Source organism: Eurosta solidaginis, chromosome 2 (assembly GCF_040869045.1).
Source record: "Eurosta solidaginis isolate ZX-2024a chromosome 2, ASM4086904v1, whole genome shotgun sequence".
Lineage (NCBI taxonomy): Eukaryota > Metazoa > Arthropoda > Insecta > Diptera > Tephritidae > Eurosta > Eurosta solidaginis.
The window spans coordinates 37545371-37564567 of record NC_090320.1 but is presented as its reverse complement, the minus strand read 5'-3'; the positions used below and the strand labels follow the sequence as shown (position 1 = coordinate 37564567).

General features: G+C 36.8%; 2 protein-coding genes across 2 annotated transcripts in view; one reads left to right on the top strand and one right to left on the bottom strand.

The window, feature by feature from the left end:
• LOC137241492 (zinc finger protein 208-like) overlaps nt 1-19197 on the top strand; it is a 184129-nt gene that overhangs the window by 33484 nt on the left and 131448 nt on the right. Inside the window, exons 3-4 of the mRNA XM_067769097.1 lie at nt 12393-12745; nt 15455-15627. Of these exons, the coding sequence (XP_067625198.1) occupies nt 12393-12745; nt 15455-15627 (526 nt within the window). The remainder of the gene's footprint in view (nt 1-12392; nt 12746-15454; nt 15628-19197) is intronic.
• The window catches only part of LOC137239567 (zinc finger protein weckle-like), a 185253-nt gene that overhangs the window by 99045 nt on the left and 67011 nt on the right, over nt 1-19197 (bottom strand). The gene's annotated exons all lie outside the window — the stretch shown is intronic.

Below are 19197 nucleotides of genomic sequence, written 5' to 3'. Positions count from 1 at the left end.
TATATATAATTTAAAAAATTAATAAATGTGACGCGATAACCTCCGAAGAGATTTTAGGCTGAGCTTCTCTTCCAATTTGCGTCGTGCTCCTTTTAATTTTACTACAAATTGGCGGGACGGGACCTACTTGTTTTATGCCGACTCCGCACGGTATCTGCAAGGCAGATAAGTTTTCACTAAAGCTTTTCATGGCAGAAATACACTCCGAGTGCTTGCCAAACACTGCCGAGGGGCGACCCCGCTTAGAATAATTGTCTACTAATTGAAAAACCTTGTTTTTAAAATTTTGATATTGCTTTGCCCGGGCGTGAACCCAGGATCTTCGGTGTTTTAGGCGGAGCACGCTACCATCACACCACTGCGGCTGCCTATATAATTTATTTTTGATTAACTACGCTTCATTACTGCTATCAACCAAGTATTTAATTCTCACAATAAACAAACCTTGGAGATTTTTTTCAACTCCACGTCAACTCGATGTGTTGAATATTCATTTGAGAACTGTACATTTCACAAGATATCTCGAAATTAGGATAATAATTGGAAAATATTAATGACATTGCAGATCAACTCGAAAACTTTTAATTTTACAAAATTTTTTAAAATTTGGAGTGTGATTGGAGAATGAAGTTGGTTATCCACTCGACAACTATCTGGTTTAAGAATAATTAAATAATGATGTTGGATATCACTTCCGGAAGTGGAAATCTATTTCGCTGGAGAATTTTTTTCCATGTTTGTTGGGTAAACAGCTGTTGCCGTATCTACAAATTATCTAGATAATAAAAAAACCAATGTTGCCGCACAAAAAGCATACCCGAAAAGCGGCCTTAAACAATGACTGCTCACAAGTTTAATTGGAGTTTAAATTTGACTAGAGTTTAAGCAAACTTAGTTTAAGCTTAGCTTAACCCCGCCACGTATGCTTGTCCCTCCTCCAACTCCAAAATATTTTGATGTCACTTCTACCGGACTATATGTAATATTTGTTTCAAATATGAGCCAAATCGCACCACAAATACGTTTTTTAATATATCGATCCTTGCGCCACCTAGCGGCGATTTCTTTCATAGGTCGCTTTCTATTCATGTATGTATCATGTGTTCCAAATATGAAAAAATCGGACCACGAATACGATTTTTTAACATATTTCGATCCGTGCGCCACCTATTGGAGTTTTTTCTTATTATTGCATTGTCATCGGGTTCTGAACTATATTCCAAGTTTCAAGCTTGTAGCTTATCGGGAAGTAACTTAAATTTCAATTACAAAATTCGTGCCAGCCAGCCAACTAGCCAACCAGCCACCCTGTCAAGTCAAGCTAAATAAAAGCGTTTACCCTACCCCAAAGGCGGCCTTAAACTTTGACTGTAAAACTGCCCAGTATTTTAACAAGAGTTTAAATTTGACTAGAATTTAAGCGAACCTAGTTTAAGCTTAGCTTAACCAACCAACCGGGCCTACATTTTTATACCTTTCATGAAAATTAAATGGTATATTAATTTCGTCACGAAACCGAAAATTGTAAGTCCTTAAAGGAAAATAGATAGACCCACCATTAAGTATACCGAAATAATCAGGTTGAAGAGCTGAGTTGATTTAGCCATGTCCCTCTGTCCGTCTGTCCGTCTGTCTGTTTGTATGCAAACTAGTCCCTCAATTTTTGAGATATCTTGATAAAATTTGGTGAGCGGGAGTATTTGGGTGTCCGATTAGACATTTGTCGGAACCGACCGGATCGGACCACTATAGCATATATCCTCCATACAACCGATTTTTCAGAAAAAGAGGATTTTTGTAATATCTTACCCAATTTAACAGATTGAAGCTTCAAACTTCACCATATACTTTCGTATATTGCACGTATTGTTGCCTGAAAAAATTGATGAGATCGGTCGTATATATAGTATATATCCCCCACAACCGATTGTTCAGATAAGGAACTTTTCGTAATTACTGCCCTATTTTAAGAGCTAGAGATTTCAAATTTCAACGAATGCTTACGTATATAGCATATATTGTTGTCTGAAAAAATCATAAAGATCGGTGGTATATATAGTATATATCTCATACAACCGATTGTTCAGATAAGAAACTTTTCGCAATTTCTACCCCATTTAAACAGCTATAAGCTTCAAATTTCACCGATTGCTTACGTATATAGCATATATTGTTGTCTGAAAAAATCATAGAGATCGGTTGTATATATAGTATATATCTCATACAACCGATTGTTCAGATAAGAAACTTTTCGCAATTTCTACCCCATTTTAACAGCTATAAGCTTCAAATTTCACCGATTGCTTACGTATATAGCATATATTGTTGTCTGAAAAAATCATAGAGATCGGTTGTATATATAGTATATATCTCATACAACCGATTGTTCAGATAAGAAACTTTTCGCAATTTCTACCCCATTTTAACAGCTATAAGCTTCAAATTTCACCGATTGCTTACGTATATAGTATGTATTGTTGTGTCAAAAAATCATAGAGATCGGTGATATATATAATATATATATGATGGTATATATAGTATATATATATAGTATATATATTTTTTTTTTGCGATTTCGGCCTCATTTTAACAGCTATAAGCTTCAAATTTCACCAAATGCTTACGTGAATAGCATATATTGATGTCTGAAAAAATCATTGAGTTCGGTGGTATACATAGTATATATCGAATACAACCGATTGTTCAGATAAGAAACTTTGCGCAATTTCTGCCCCGTTTTAACAGCTAGAAGCTTCAAATTTCACAAAATGCTTACGTATATAGCATATATTGTTGTCTGAAAAAATCATAGAGATCGGTGGTATATATATTATATACTTCATATAAACTGTAATTTTTGCCCCTTTTTTACGGCTAGAAGCTTCAAAATTCATCAAATTTCATCAAATAGTTACGTTTACGTCATATATTTTTGAAAGACGTGATTCGTAGTCATAGTTTTTACATGCACACCACAAAAAACGTGAAGCTTTGTGTATCGTATCGGGATACGAGTTCATGATGGCTGGCAACCTTATATGTATTACATTTATTAATAAAACTAGTCTGGCAATACTGCGCTTGCCAGACTAGAAATTGACATGTTCAGATTGACTTTAGATGTGAAAGAGTTCAGTTGTGATTTGAGTGATAGAGAGAAGAATTGATTGTGACAGGTTGTGATTAAAGTAAATAAAGAGTTGGGTTTTTTATAACCATTTTTTCCCAACTATAAACTTTGGCCGTTATATTCTATATTGTGAGAAAGGGTAAGTTCCAAATTATACATTGGTCCACGTAGAGCCGGATGGACAAGCGAAATGTAGGAGCTAACAGAGAATAGATGCGAGTAAGTGTGTCAAAGAATCTACATATATATACATGTATTGTACATACATACGCGGATGCAGCGATAGAAGCCGCCTGACTGGCGGCAGTTACTTGCAAGAATCCACATGCATATGTACGATACATACATATCTCCATGTAGGATGGCGATAGAAGCCGCCTGAGTGGCGGCAGTTGTTTGTGTTAAAATTTACCGGAATCCGCATGCATATGTACGATACATACATATGTCCATGTAGGATAGCGATAGAAGCCGCCTGAGTGGCGGCAGTTGTTTGTGTTGAAATTTACCGGAGTCCATATGCATATGTACGATACATACATATGTTTATGTAGAATAGCGATAGAAGCCGCCTGACTGGCGGCTGTTACTTGTTGAAAAATATGCAAGAATCCAAACGCATGTGTGTGATGCACACATACATATGCATGCGATAGAAGCCGCCTGAAAGAAGCGACAGAAACTTCCAGAAAATGGTGTGTCGTTTGATACATATATACAGATGAGATAGATAGAAAGAAAATACATTACGCATGGCAGCGTATGTATAAGTTGTAGAGAGAGTGCGCATTTACGCATTAAACGTTATGCATTCATGCTGGCATACTATACATAACCTGATAGAGCGCCTTGCGCATATACAGGGATAGGAATGCAACATGTTGAGCGCTGCATATCTACATTTTGGATTGAGAGTATGTTGAGTGAGAGAGACACAAGCTGCTGAATACGGTTAGCAATATAGTGTTTATGAACATATTGAGAAGGGGGAATGCGGCTGGTTGAGCACAAAGGGCTCGCTGGCATTGTGAAAGGAATATGATTTTCATTCGTAAAAGTATTTTCGCAGTGAAAGACGTAGAAATCAAAGTATTCTTTCGTTATACCAAATCTTGCAAAGTGAAAAAAAGGGAAAACTAAATCTTTATTGGTAAGAGAAAGGTTTTACAGTCCACTAAATGTGAAAGAAAATAGAATATGTGAAAGTGCCTTTATTCTGTTGTTGCGATAGTTGGAAGAAACCAATTACGTTGTTTATTTGCTATACGAATAGTGACAGAGTGTAAGAAATATATACACATTGTGATGAGTCTGTGCTAGTGACAGAGTTGATGCCGATTGAGCAAAATACAAGAAACACCCTTCTAGTATGGGGGTGAAAATGCTTGGTATCCATTGTGTGAAAGTTGTGAAAAGGTGCCTGTGCAAGATAAGCTCCTATTGAGTAGCACACGCATAGAGTGATAGTGTGAAAGGGCCTGTGCAAGATAAGCTCCTATTGAGTAGCACACGCATAGAGCGATAGTGTGAAAGGGCCTGTGCAAGATAAGCTCCTATTGAGTAGCACACGCATAGAGTGATAGTGTGAAAGGGCCTGTGCAAGATAAGCTCCTATTGAGTAGCGCACGCATAGAGTGATAGTGTGAAAGGGCCTGTGCAAGATAAGCTCTTATTGAGTAGCACACGCAGAGAGATAGGTGAGAAGGTGCGTGTGCAAGAAAATTTTATAATAAGCAGCATACGCGAAATACAGCATAGTGATAGAAATTCTACGAATCCTATTAGTGATGTTCACTTGTGAATGTCATCGATATACGATTTGATAACATATATGTTTTTTAGAGAAGTGATAGAGTGATTGATCGATAAACCCATGATGTATTCGATAACTATTAGAACTTGCACGCGTGCGAAAGAAGATTTTTGATAAATAATATCTAGAGATAGAAATATAGCAATATTAATTATTTAAGAGAAAAGTGCGCAACAGAATAAAGGTATTCAGAGTTATTGTTAATTGCGAAAGGCTTGCAAAGTGAGAGGCTTACTAAATATTGTTTTGATTTGTGATTTCTCATTTTTCTTTTAACAGAAAATGGCTGATTTAAACAAGCACACGTCTGCATTACAAGCAATACGCCGTGTCGGGGAATTTGTGAGAGGGCCAAGCTTCGATCGTGCCGACTTGATAATGGTGAATGCGAGGCTTGAGAGGTTAGAGGAGCAGTGGGTGCGCTTCAATGCCATCCATGAGGAGATTATAGGCAGCATCGCTGCAAGTAATATGGCAGAGATAGAGATAGAGCATGCGATGGAGCTAGCTGAGGAGGTGTATTTTAGCACCAAATCAGCTCTAAAGCGAAAGATTGAGGAGCTTTGCCCTCAAGAGAGAGCAGCTTCAATAGGGACAGGGGAGCAGCAGCCCATCAACGTGCAGGTGAATGTGCCCTACCACCAACACGACTTAAAAAATACCTGGGGTGAATTCGATGGGAACATCCTGAAGTGGCAGGGGTTCAGTGATAGATTTGTGGCAGCGATCCACAATAATGAACAGATCGCCCCAGCCTACAAGTTCGCGTACTTGAAGAAATCTATGACGGGAAAGGCAGCCAGGACCATTGGAGAGTGGCAGCTCACTGATGGGAATTATTATGAGGCATGGGAAAGGCTAAACCAGTTGTATAATAAAAAATACCCAATATGTAGGGAGCACCTCAGGCAGTTCATAAGATTACCGGTTTTGCAAGGGAATCCCAGGGCGGATGAGCTACAGAAAATGTCAAATGTGACACACGAGACATTACGGCAGCTTCGTGCTCAGGGACTGCCGGTGGAGCACTGGGACATGTTTATAGTGCACATGCTTCATGAGAGATTAGACCCCGAGACAGGGAAGCAGTGGGAACTGCAGCGAAAGAATGATACGCCAACTACTCAAGAGATGTTAGAATTCTTAGATAGGCAGGCAGCTGCATCAGCTGGTCCAAGTGAGAGGAGATTCCGTGGGTTGGAGATAGGTACGAGTAGACAAGCAGGCCCACAACGAGATAGATCGATTGGCATGCAGCCATCTACAAGTGATAGAGCCAGGAAGCCGGGAAAGACGTTCCCATGTGAGGCTTGCGGAAGTGACAGGCACCAATTGTTCGAATGCTCGGACTTTAGGCTATTAAGCCTTCGCGCTAGAAAAGATCTCGTGCAGCGACGCAATTTGTGTGAGAATTGCCTCAAGAAAGGGCACAAGGTAAATCAATGTTACCAGGGTGGATGTATGCGCTGCCCTGGTAAGCCGTTCCACAACAGCACGTTATGTCCCTCGGGAGAGATGGCGAAGCCTGTCCTATCGCTACAGGAGCGGGATGAGAGAAAGGGAGAGAGTAAGAAGACCACAACCCAAGGAGGTCGAACTGTCAAATATAAGAGGGATGACGGGTCAGCACCAGCCTGACTAGCACCGAAGAGAAAGAAGGTGATAGAGAATAACGTTGGCGATAGAATAACTTCATTAGAGCAGCGAAATGAAGCATTAGAGAATAGGCTTAAGGCATTATCTATTGAAAAAGAAAATAACCTTATTGCAAATAAAGATGTAAACCAGTCTTTATCATATTCAACTTGTTTTAACTCGAGGGAGGATCCCAGCATGGCTCTTCTGCCAACAGCAAAGGTGAGAATAGAAGTGAAGGGTATTAGGTATGGGCCATTTCGTGCCTTGTTAGATACAGGTGCACAACCTAATCTTGTTCAGCATGACATAGTTCGATCATGTCAGCTGATGGTGTTTTCAGCATCGAGCAAAATGATTGGTATCAATGGGAATGAAGTTGATGTGAGAAGAAAAACATTCATAAAAGTCGTACCATGGTTCGACTCGGATGCATGTATAGAAGATGAGTTCTGTGTTATACCAAGAGAAAGTAACTGGCAAATGGAATTGCCAGGTGTAGGGATAGATCTTTCACCAAAGGAGAATCCAACAAAAATCCCATTTGCTGACCCTGAATATTGGGTGAATGGCTCAGTAAGTATGTTGTTGGGTGTCAAGTTTCTTGCTAAAGTAATAGTGAAAGTTGTGACTAGAGAAGTAGATTCAACCATCCTTATGGAAACACTCCTGGGAATTATAGTGTTTGGCCCACACTCACAACGATACAACAAAGAGACAGGCGCTGTGATTGGAATGATAGAGTGTCAAGGCTGTGAGGAATTGAGTCAGCTAGTCAAGAGATTCTGGGAGATAGATGTGATAGGAGGCTGTCCCAGACGTACGGCGGAAGAAGAGAAAGGTGAGAAAAATTTTCTGAAAACATATAAAAGAGATTTGGAGGGCCGGTTTGTGGTCACAATTCCAATTAGAGAAACAGAGCTGGGTAGTTCCAGGAACATAGCATTGCGGCGATTTATGTACCTGGAGAGAAAGTTAGAGAAAGAAATTGAGTTAAGAGAGAGGTATATTGAATTTATGAGTATGAAAGTCTCGGACACATGCTAAAGGTTACGGAGGCAGCTAAGCCAGATGAAATGGTGTACTACATACCACATCATTGCGTGACCAAGAAATTTCGCGTTGTAATCGACGCAAGCTGTAAAACAGAGAGAGGAATATCACTTAATGATATCCAGATGCTCGGTGAAAAGCTACAGAGAGATTTATCGGAGATTGTAATGAGATTTAGAAGACACAGAGTGGCAATTAGTGCCGACATCAAGATGATGTTTCGGCAGGTGAAAGTAGCAAAAGAGCAGTGGAATCTGTAAAGGATATTTTGGCGTGAAAGCCCAAGAGATAGGTTGCAGGAATACTGGCTAACCGTTGTTACATATGGCATGACATCGTCGGCTCATAACGCGGTAAGGGCAGTTATTCAGTGTGCTAGAGATGCCAGGGATTCTCTTCCAAAGGCAACGAGAGTGATAGAAAATGATTTTTATATGGACGATCTTGTGACAGGCGAAGATGAGGGGAAAGAGGCTATCAAATTAGCGAAAGAAATCGATGCTGTCCTGAAAAGCGGAGGCTTCGAATTGCGAAAGTGGAAGTCCAATCACAGAGAATTAAGAGAAGCAATGAGTTCTGACGCGAATGAATCAATGATGCTTATGGAAAACGAAAAAGCGTCAGTTCTTGGACTTAGATGGTTAATAGAGAAAGATACATTCACATTTGTTGTTAAGACACCTGAAATAGAAGGGAAAGTTACGAAAAGATCAATATTGAGTTGTGTAGCTCAGTTATATGATCCGAATGGATACATCTCCCCAGTTACCATTGTGGGCAAAATAATCATACAAGACTTATGGAGATTAAGCCTTGGTTGGGATGAGAAGGTCACTGACCACTTAGAAGAGAAATTTAGAGAATATTGGCAAGAGATAGTTTTGCTGGAGCACTTCCAGATAGATAGGTGGCTGGGCACAGCCAGGAACAGTAAGATAGAGATTCATGGTTTTTCTGATGCGTCCTCGACAGCATATGGCGCTGTCATTTATGTACGATCAGAAAACCCAGAGGGGAAGGTAACGAGCAAGCTCGTGGTTTCTAGAACGCGGGTTGCGCCATTACGAACAGTTACTATACCGAGATTAGAGCTAGCAGCGGCGGAGCTGCTAGGTAGACTCTTAACAGAAGTAAAAGGTTCAATGGAATGGCAGTCGGTAAAGTATACTTTATGGATGGATTCATTGGTCACATTGCACTGGATACGTAAGCTCCCATGCAATCTAAAGCCATTTGTGGGTAATCGGGTTGCGTCTGTGCAAACAAACACTAACATTAATTGTTGGAAGTATGTGAACACAAAAGAAAATCCAGCCGACTTGTTGAGTCAGAGAGTTAAAACCGGGAGAACTGGTGGAGAACAGCTTGTGGAAGCATGGCCCCAAGTGGTTGTGTATGCCGATGGAACAATGGCCAATGGCAGAGATAGGGAAAGATGTGCCAAAAGAAATTGAGATAGAAATGAAAGTGCACGTGGTAATGGCTTTCAAGCCAGGCCTTTCAATAGTTGATGGTAAGTCTGGAAGGGAGATTCCATTACTTACTTATGTCAGTAAATTAGAGAAAGTAATAAATATTCTCAGCTACGTCATTAGATTCGTAGAAAAAGTGAAAGGCAGGGAAAGAATGAGAAGATCAAAGAGGAGAAAAATAGGTACATATACACCCACAGCTGAGGAGAAAGTTTCTGCTTTAGAGTATATGTTGAGAAAGGCCCAACAGGAAATTTATGCGAAAGATTACGCTGCACTGCAGTGTGGCAAAGAGTTGCCTGAGAAAAGTAAGCTAGAAGGATTGAAACCAATAATGGATAAGAATGGGCTTATTCGGATTGGTGGCAGGATATCAGCAGCAGGGATAGAGTATGAGATGAAGCATCCTGCAGTCATTCCAAATGGTTCCAGGTTAGCGTGGCTTATGATAGACTATGCGCATAGGAAGACAAAGCATGGCGCCACACAAATCATGATGCAGCACATCAGGCAAAAGTATTGGATTCCGAAGTTACGTAGTGAGATAAGAAATTACTTGCATAAATGCATAGTATGCGTGCGGTATAATCATCGATTTGAGCAGCAGCTCATGTCTGACTTGCCAGGAGATAGAGTACAAGTAGGAAAACCATTTCTGCACACAGGAGTTGACTATGCAGGTCCCTTTGAGATAAGAGTGATAGATAGAGAAGGCATGATTGAGAAGAGGAAGCACTGGGTAGCTATTTTTGTTTGTCTCAAAACGAGAGCAGTACACATTGAAGCAGTCGGAGGGCTGACTTCAGTAGCCTTTTTAGCCTGCTATGACAGATTTATCAGCAGGCGAGGTAGATGTGAAAGGATGTATAGTGACAATGGCACAACATTTGTCGGAGCTGCGAAAGAATTGAAAAAGGCGATAGAATCATGGCGAACAAAAGAAGTGTTCGACCATCTGAATGTGAAAGGGACTGAATGGCGCTTCATGGTGCCAGCAGCACCTCATCAAGGAGGTATATATGAAGCTGCGGTTAAGTCCATGAAGCATCATCTGGTCAGAGTGATAGGGATGAAAATTATGGTATATGAGCAGTTTATCACATTGTTGACAGAGATAGAAGGCATACTGAATTCTCGACCGCTCCATCCACTCAGTGATGACCCAACGGACTATCAAGCGTTGACTCCAGGTCATTTTCTTGTCGGAGAGCCAATCATTTTGCCTCCACCTTATGCGATAGAGAAACAGCCTGGTACGTATGGTGTTAGGCTGTGGAGAGATAGACAAAGGATGTTGGAACATTTCTGGAAGCGATGGAGTGAAGAGTATTTAGTTACCCTACAAGAGAGAAAGAAATGGAGAAGAGAAACAGAGCCAGTCAAGATTGCACAGTTAGTATTATTGAAGAGCGAAAACTTTCCGCCAGCACAGTGGGCGATAGCAAGAGTGATAGAGGTCATTGAAAGTAAAGATGGACATATCAGATCGGTGATCGTGAAGACTGCAACCGGGAAACTCACAAGGCCTGTTCAGAAAATTTGCATACTACCAGTTGAAGTGACAGATCAAGAAAACTAATATGCCATAACAATGAATCAAACAGGAAGGCGAATGAGAAAGGAGACGAAGATCATAATGGAAAACAATCCGTTTTCGTCGGCACTGTATCGTATCGGGATACGAGTTCATGATGGCTGGCAACCTTATATGTATTACATTTATTAATAAAACTAGTCTGGCAATACTGCGCTTGCCAGACTAGAAATTGACATGTTCAGATTGACTTTAGATGTGAAAGAGTTCAGTTGTGATTTGAGTGATAGAGAGAAGAATTGATTGTGACAGGTTGTGATTAAAGTAAATAAAGAGTTGGGTTTTTTATAACCATTTTTTCCCAACTATAAACTTTGGCCGTTATATTCTATATTGTGAGAAAGGGTAAGTTCCAAATTATACACTTTGCATCCTCACACAGATTACCTACCTATTTTTTATTTTATATTTATCTTAAAAATCGTTTAGATATTTTAAAATTTCACCAAATGCTTACGTGTATAGCATATATTGTTGTCTGAGAAAATCACAGATACCGGTGGTATATATAGTATATATCTCATACAACCGATTGTTCAGATAAGAAACTTTGCGCATTTTCTTCCCCATTTTAACAGCTAGAAGCTTCAAATTTCACCAAATCCTTACGTGTATAGCATATATTGTTGTCTGAAAAAATCATTGAGATCGGTGGTATATATAGTATATATCTCATATAAACTCTAATTTTTTCCCCCTTTTTACGGCTAGAAGCTTCAAAATTCATCAAATTTCATCAAATAGTTACGTTTACGTCATATATTGTTGAAATACGTGATTCGTAGTCATAGTTTTTACACGCAGACCACAAAAAACCTGAAACTTTGCATCCTCACACAAAGTACCTACCTGTTTTTTATTTTATATTTATCTTAAAAATCGTTAAGGTATGTAGATCTGTTCACTATATATTTCTTATCTTATACATCCGATTATTCGGAGATTACGAGCGGGATAAGATTATTGTTCAGCCCCATTCATGAAAGGTATGAAGTCTTCGGCACAGCCGAAGACAGTCCCGTTTTTACTTGTTTTTTTTAAGTATAATCGTCATTTCGGAAACGCAAAATAAATCGACTAAAATTTAAGACTATTCGAACGTTTTCCGAAATTTCTACAAACTGTACTTTTCGCGATATATATTGAAAAGTATACCATTTTGTGCTGGGCGCATTACAGACATATCAAATGGTAACATAATCTTAACTAATTGCAGTGAAACATTATTCCAATAATGAAGTTGATCTTTTCATTTTTAGTGCTACTAAATTTTCCACCCTCGATGATTTTGTGTCATATATTATTATTTTAGAAAAATAACCGATGATACCTATTAGGAAATTTTAATTGTTTAATCTGCTCAACTATTTGAAGGAGGGTATCCAAAATTTATTATAGAGATTCAAGATATGAGTGTGGGTGCATTGGGATTGGAAGTGAGAATTTGAGTGGGAGTTGTTGGACTAGCATAAGAAGAAAATGGAGGACAACGTAAACGAGAATTGTATAGAGAGGGAAGAGGGAAGCGAGGCCCACTTTTTGAACGTAGGTAAGCCAATTTTCGGGCAGGGCAAAGTCTGTCATATATGTAAATACTTTTTTATAAATGCGAGGGCCGCTTGTTTTAATTAATTTAATTTTTTTGTTTTTTTATGTAACTAAACATTTAAACTGTTCATATATTTGTTTTTCCAGAAGCACTTGCAAATTCATAGCCCAACCAAGTTAATTTGTCCTGAATGTGGCCTACGTCTAAATTCGCGCAGCACATTGAATAATCACTTATTGGTGCATTCTGACGTTAGGAAACATAAATGTGATTATTGTGAGCGATCATTTAAACGTTCAAAAGAACTAAAAAATCATCTCATACTACACACGGGCCTGAAACTATATTCATGCGATTTTTGTGATAAAAAGTATGCCCGCGCCTCAAATTTGCGCACACACAAAAGGTATCAACATCCAAAAGAAATCGCTGCACTGGATGCTGGAGGCGTTAAACCTTATTCAAAGGATATACCCAAATTGGTCGCGTTGAAGTCTGTGTGAGTGAAGTACTTTTGTAAAATTTTTTTTTTCAGTGTTTGCGTGTGCTACTCCGGAGTAGCAGTAGCAATGAAAAATATGCTCTGCTACAGCTTGAACACAGCATAGAGCAGACCCGTAGCATAAAAGTCATATTTCTAATGCTCCGCTACGAACTACGTCGTGTTTTAGAGCGGAACAAATTACATATTGAAAACTTCAAACCAGACCTGTTAAATAATGATTACTAATGGTAATGATTAGCCGTTCCATTGATTAATTTCTTGAAACGCCATTTAATGATTACTTGCCATTATTTTCTATTTTTAATGGTTACTTTTCAATTGATTAAAAAAATAATCAAAAAAAAATCATGATTTTTTCCAATTATTGAAAAAATTCAAAAAAATCAGAAATAATCAAAAAATGATTACTTTTGATTTTTTAAAATTATTTTTGTTTTTTTTTTTTTTTTGATTATTTTTCCGCTTTGTTGAAAAAATTTTTTCGTTTGTTGCATGCACGGGATAATTTCTAGATACAAGTACATTTTAGGACGCAATATTAAATCGTAAGCGCTTATCGAGGCGAATATATACATGCAACATATAGGGCGAATAGTATATGAACGTTGATTCAAACATATTCTCAGGTAAGTATATACACATGCGCATTATTACATTCATTATATAAAATAATAATTGTTTCATCCTTAAGTCAAGCTAATTTTGTTTGTATCTAAAATTAATATATCCGCTATTTTGGATTAAGTTATGGGGTATGCACTAGCGTTGCCAAAAGTCCCGTATTGGTCCCGGCCACGTATTTTTCACAAATTTTAGTGTCCCGCCGGGAAACTCGTATGTCCCGGCATTTTCACAATATCAAAATTAATAGATTATAATCTGCTACGAAACATGGCCATATTTGTAGCTTCGATTGTATTCAGCTCATTAACATATTGCATGCAACTCTGTAAAGAAGAAAAAATCATCCCTACCCTGCAAAAATCGTGTGACCAAAAACGCACGATCACATTAATAGGAACGAAACAGAAAAGTTGGTGAAAAATCTTCTCTCGCCCATGCAAATGTGACTATGAATATGACTACTACAATGACCGGGCACATTGACCCTAAATTACTAGTCAGATGGCATGGAGCGTTTTTGCAGGGTACTGTGGTTCTGAATATTGTCAATGTTTGACATTTCGCACATCTAAATATTCATTTTGCAAGGCAAGTGTTGTGTTTTAAAATAACGTTTGGAAAATGGATCCATAGATTATTGAATTCACATTAAACACAGTACACGTATTAATTGCTAGCCTGTTTCATAAAAATATTTGTTATAATATATATCCAACCATGTCGAAAAAAATAATGTATGATAGGCAAACAAATGTGTTTGGAATTTCCATTGTTAGTACTAAAAATATGGCTCACTTTGCAAACCATACAATTTTATAGATTCTAGACGTAATCATAAGGAATTAAAAAACAAGTTTCAACCTAATGTAAATGGACATATGTTAATAAATTTATCTGGGATATAACAAATTTTGGTTAGACAACTGATCATGATGATAAGTGACAATGACAGGATCGCTCCAGTTGGAAGTGAAGCTACCAACCTAATTAGTATTACTCATACATATTGTTTGAGCATATTGTTTTGTAGTAAAACAAAATGCGGTTACATCTTTAGACACGATAATTTGTAGGTGGGTATGTATGTACCCATATGCCTAGATAAGCGCTCACGATATACCGTTACATCCGCCGATGTACTTGTATGTACAAAATATTCAGTGCATAGCCATAACGTAATCCAAAATAGTGGATATATATATTTTTTTTTGGATATACAAAATTGGCTAGACTTAAGGATGAAACCATAAAGGATCGCTGCTAAATGAAATCTTTTGGACGCCAACCTATGAATCCAACATTTTTTTACATATTGTCTGGGTAATTAGAAAAACCGCCGTTTTCGATCCCACATTATTTTATAAATTGAGTGTAGTAAAATATGCAGATGTGTGTATACTTACCGGATAATATGTTTGAATCAACGCTCATATACTATTCGCCCCATATGTTGCATGTATATATTCGCCTCGATAAGCCTTACGATTTACTATTGCATCCTAAAATGTACTTGTATGTAGAAATTATCCCGTGCATGCAACAAACGAAAATTTTTCTTTCAACAAAGCGGAAAAAAATCAAAAAAATCAAAAAAAAATATCAAAAGTAATCATTACTTTTGATTACTTTTGATTACTTTTGATTATTTTTGATTTTTTTCAATAATCGTAAAAAATCATGATTTTTTTTGATTGTTTTTTTAATCAATTGAAAAGTAATCATTAAAAATAGAAAATAATGGCAAGTAATCATTAAATGGCGTTTAAAGAAAATAATCAATGGAACGGCTAATCATTACCATTAGTAATCATTATTTAATAGGTCTGCTACAAATAGCATTTCGTTTGGAGCTTTTATTCTGATATTTGCTCCGCTATAAACACGACGTAGCTCGTAGCTGAGTATAACAAATGCTATCGCTTTTTTATGCTACGGCTGTGCTCGAATGCTCTATTCCTGTTTAGAGATCCAAAGCAATAGCAACAAAAACATTTTGAGTAATATAGCATTTTCAATAATTGTTTTTCTGTGATAAACAAGTTAATAAATTATAATTCTGTATTTATGTATATTCGATAGCGTCCAGTCAGCTGAAAATCTTACTCCAGTGATCTGTCGGAAATTTGGTGAGCGTTCAGTTATAAAACCCTACAAAGCTTCATCGGATAGGACAATTTGTAAAAAAATTAAGGCAAAAACGAGGCATCTTTCTTCAACAATAACTACAGATGCAGCAAGAGGTAATGTTAACAACTGAAATCAAAACAAATAATCGCAACATTGTCGAAGCACATTATCTCATCATAAAAGTTCATAAAAAAAAATTAAAATTATAAATTAAAACTTCCTTCTAGAATATCATTAAATAAATTGTGTAACTTAAAAGATCATTTTATATCAATAATAACAGTGGCTTATTATTAGTTAGAAGGCGGAGGGTAAATATTATTTCCCACTCAAAAGTTATCACTAAAAACAGGTGTTGTAAAATGAAGTCCCGATGCAGCCAGTCCATTTTGATTACAAAACCTGGAACGTCAGACATATAAGATAATCCCTATCCACTAAATAATGTTAACTATTATATCCTAGGTGCGATTTACTCAAATTTCAAAAGAATATTTGATTTTCACTGTGAGTTAAATGCATCACAATATTTGACTAATTAATTTAATTAACATTAAAATTTTACTTAGATTTGTTTATATTTAACTCTAACTAGTCGTATTATTGTAAAATATGTTTGGAGAAATTAGTATTTTTCGACTATCGTTTTATTAAATGATTGAAACTATAAAATCGCCGAAATGTATGTCAAAAATCCCCATAATCAGATCTTCAATTTTGTTTGGAGTGGCATCATTGACAAAAATGTGAATTTTGACAGCGCTCTCGCGAAACAAAGAGTCGCAAATCCATTCATCTATGATCGTTACTGCGTTACGTGAATACTAATAAGTTATGGGCGATTTAAAGGATCACGGTATACCGCAGTTTTCGGGAATCGGTTTCGATGACTGGCAGTTTAGAATGAAAATGCATTTCGATGCGCGCGGGTTGGCGGAAGTTTTAACGGGCGACCTTCCAACTGATGATGCGGTAAAGGAAGAATTTCTTAAAAAAGATAAAAAAGCAAAGAATATTTTGGTTGGGTTTGTTCTCAATGATTGCGTGGCTTATATCAGGGATAAGAACACGGTTAGAGAGGTGGGAAATCTTCAGAAGGGATTTGCAGGAAAATCGATTGTGAGTCAGCTTTTAGTGCGGAAGCAGCTAATAACGCTCCGCATGATGGAAGATGACTCTCTGTGGCAGCTTATTTAAATAGATTCGAAAATTTAGTGAGACAACTAAAGATGGCGGGTGCTACCATGAATGAGGAAGATCTATTGGCACAATTATTTTTGACCTTGCCAGAGAAGTTCGATCCTCTTGTGACGGCATTACAAAATATCAGTGATGCGAAGTTAACTATCAATCTAGTGAAAGAAAGATTGTTAGCTGAAGAAATTAAGATATACTATCGTCAACAAATGCATTGTATTGAAAATACGACGTTTTCTAGTAAAAAGATTTCCAAGAAATTTTCGAAATTTCAGCGAAAGTGTTTTAAATGTGGAAAGGTGGGCCATAAGGCTAAAGACTGTCGTAATGTTAACGCTTGAAGCGCAGTTGAGAACAATAAATCTACACGTATATGCTTTGTTGCTGACCGTGGAAGTGAACATAAAGAGATACAAAATTCAAAATTGAAATTTAAACTAGACTCAGGAGCCAGTGGCTATTTAGCAAATGAAAAATGGTATATTGAAAAGCTCTTGAAACTACACTGAAAGAAATGGTGCTAGTAAAATCAACAAATCTGTTCTCTTGTTTTTGACTTAACGGAGATTCGGTGAAATTGATCGAATTATGGTTAATTCACCGAGTTCTTTGTCAAGCGAACAAATTAGTTTAGTCATTTCAACAGAAGAGAAATTGCCGCTCTTAAGTTAACCAAATTCTGTAAAATTGACCGATTCCTAATCAATCTAACTGATTTTTCTGTTAACACAACTGATCTTACAGGTCATTTCAACAGCGAACAACAGTCAATGCATTGGCAAATTTCAAAGAGAATTTTAAGTTCACTGCACTCTCTACTTTGTACTTATGACGATGGTGCCACTTGTTAAAAAAAAACACCAAAATAAGAAAACCACCAAATCGAAAGAACACACAAATTGAAAAATAACAAAAAACTTTTTTGAATGTAATGTGCACAACACTGCAAAAAATTATGCGATACCGGGACACCTATTTATCGGGTACAATTTTGCAGCTTCTCTTCCAAGCGAAATGAAAAATTCCGCCCTCTTGTTGCAAAAGTTTTGTTTGAACGAACAGGATTTTTCCAAAATTAGTAAGATTTTGTTCAAGTTTTTACGAATTTTCACTCACTCGAAGGAATCTAATAAGATAATAAAAAACATCCTTTTTTAATGTTGATGTTTCCGACAGCATACAAGTTGGAGTTGTTTTGGAATCGTTTCAAAATAAAGTGTTACGAGAATTAAACTTGCCGAATTACATGTATAGTTACTCCAATGGTGAATTACTTTCCAGCGATTTCATTCTTTACTTTTCTATAGCTTACAAGTTCTCTATTTAAAATGTTGTCAAACATTTATACTACAACTTTTGTTCGAAAAAATCACGTGTGGCAACTCTACATGCGAGAGAAGAAATTGAGAATAAGCAGTAAAGTGACGCGCTCAAAACTATAAATTAAACAAATTATAAAAAATTAAATTTGGTGAAAGTGCGTTTAATAAAACAAAGTAATAAAGTGTATAATGTTTAATTGGAAAGTTGAAACAAAGTTCTTGAAACCGACGCCAATGAGGTTTAACAAGCGGTACATGCTCTTATTTTCGCTACAGCATGTACTAACGCGTGTGTGAATAGGTATGTAGCATATATACATATATATATGTAGCAAGCATGCGTATTATATTTACGTATATATATGGCAACATACTTTCGTACAAAGCTTTCGATGGTGATTCGGAACAAGTTTTGTTTATTTAAATTTAAATTTAAGTTATTGTTATTTTAATTAATATTACTAAATATAACAATAAAATCATTAGAAAAAACTACGTAAATTTAAAAATATATTTATCCAGCTTTTATTTTTTCCACAGGTATTAATAGGGGGACTCATGATAGCATATAAACTTATAAGGTGTAAAATTATATCCATTTACACACGCGGTTATATGAACGCACCTAGTAATACTCTTGATAAACTTGATGGTTTTTCAGCTGTATTATTGCCAAAAAAAATTTTTTGATTGTTATACAAATTAAAAAATACCAAGATTAAGTGAAAAATCAAAACTAAAACGCCTTTACTTGCTGATGTTCGAGATTTCTGATGAAAATTCCGGCTGTAATGTCTGCAAGGTTGCATTCCTTTGAGTTTACCGCGTTTACACAATGAAATGTACGCGTAAATTTATACAAATTGTGTAAATGATTTTTCATACAAAATTTGACAGCTCGTGCGTAAACTATATAAATTTATACGTTTACACACTTTATAAGGCATTTATACGGTTACATGAGTCCCCCTAATGTCATAGGTATGAACAGAAAACTCTGTTGATGTAAAAGTTTACGGTATTAATCTAGAAAAAAAAAAAAAACAGAAATATCTGTTATTTCAATAGATTTCACTGTCAGTGTCATTTCGACAATAAACACTTTTTTATTTAATAATTTGGGAAAAATTTAAACAACGTGACATCAGGACGGACAAGGCGACAGATGTTTCGATT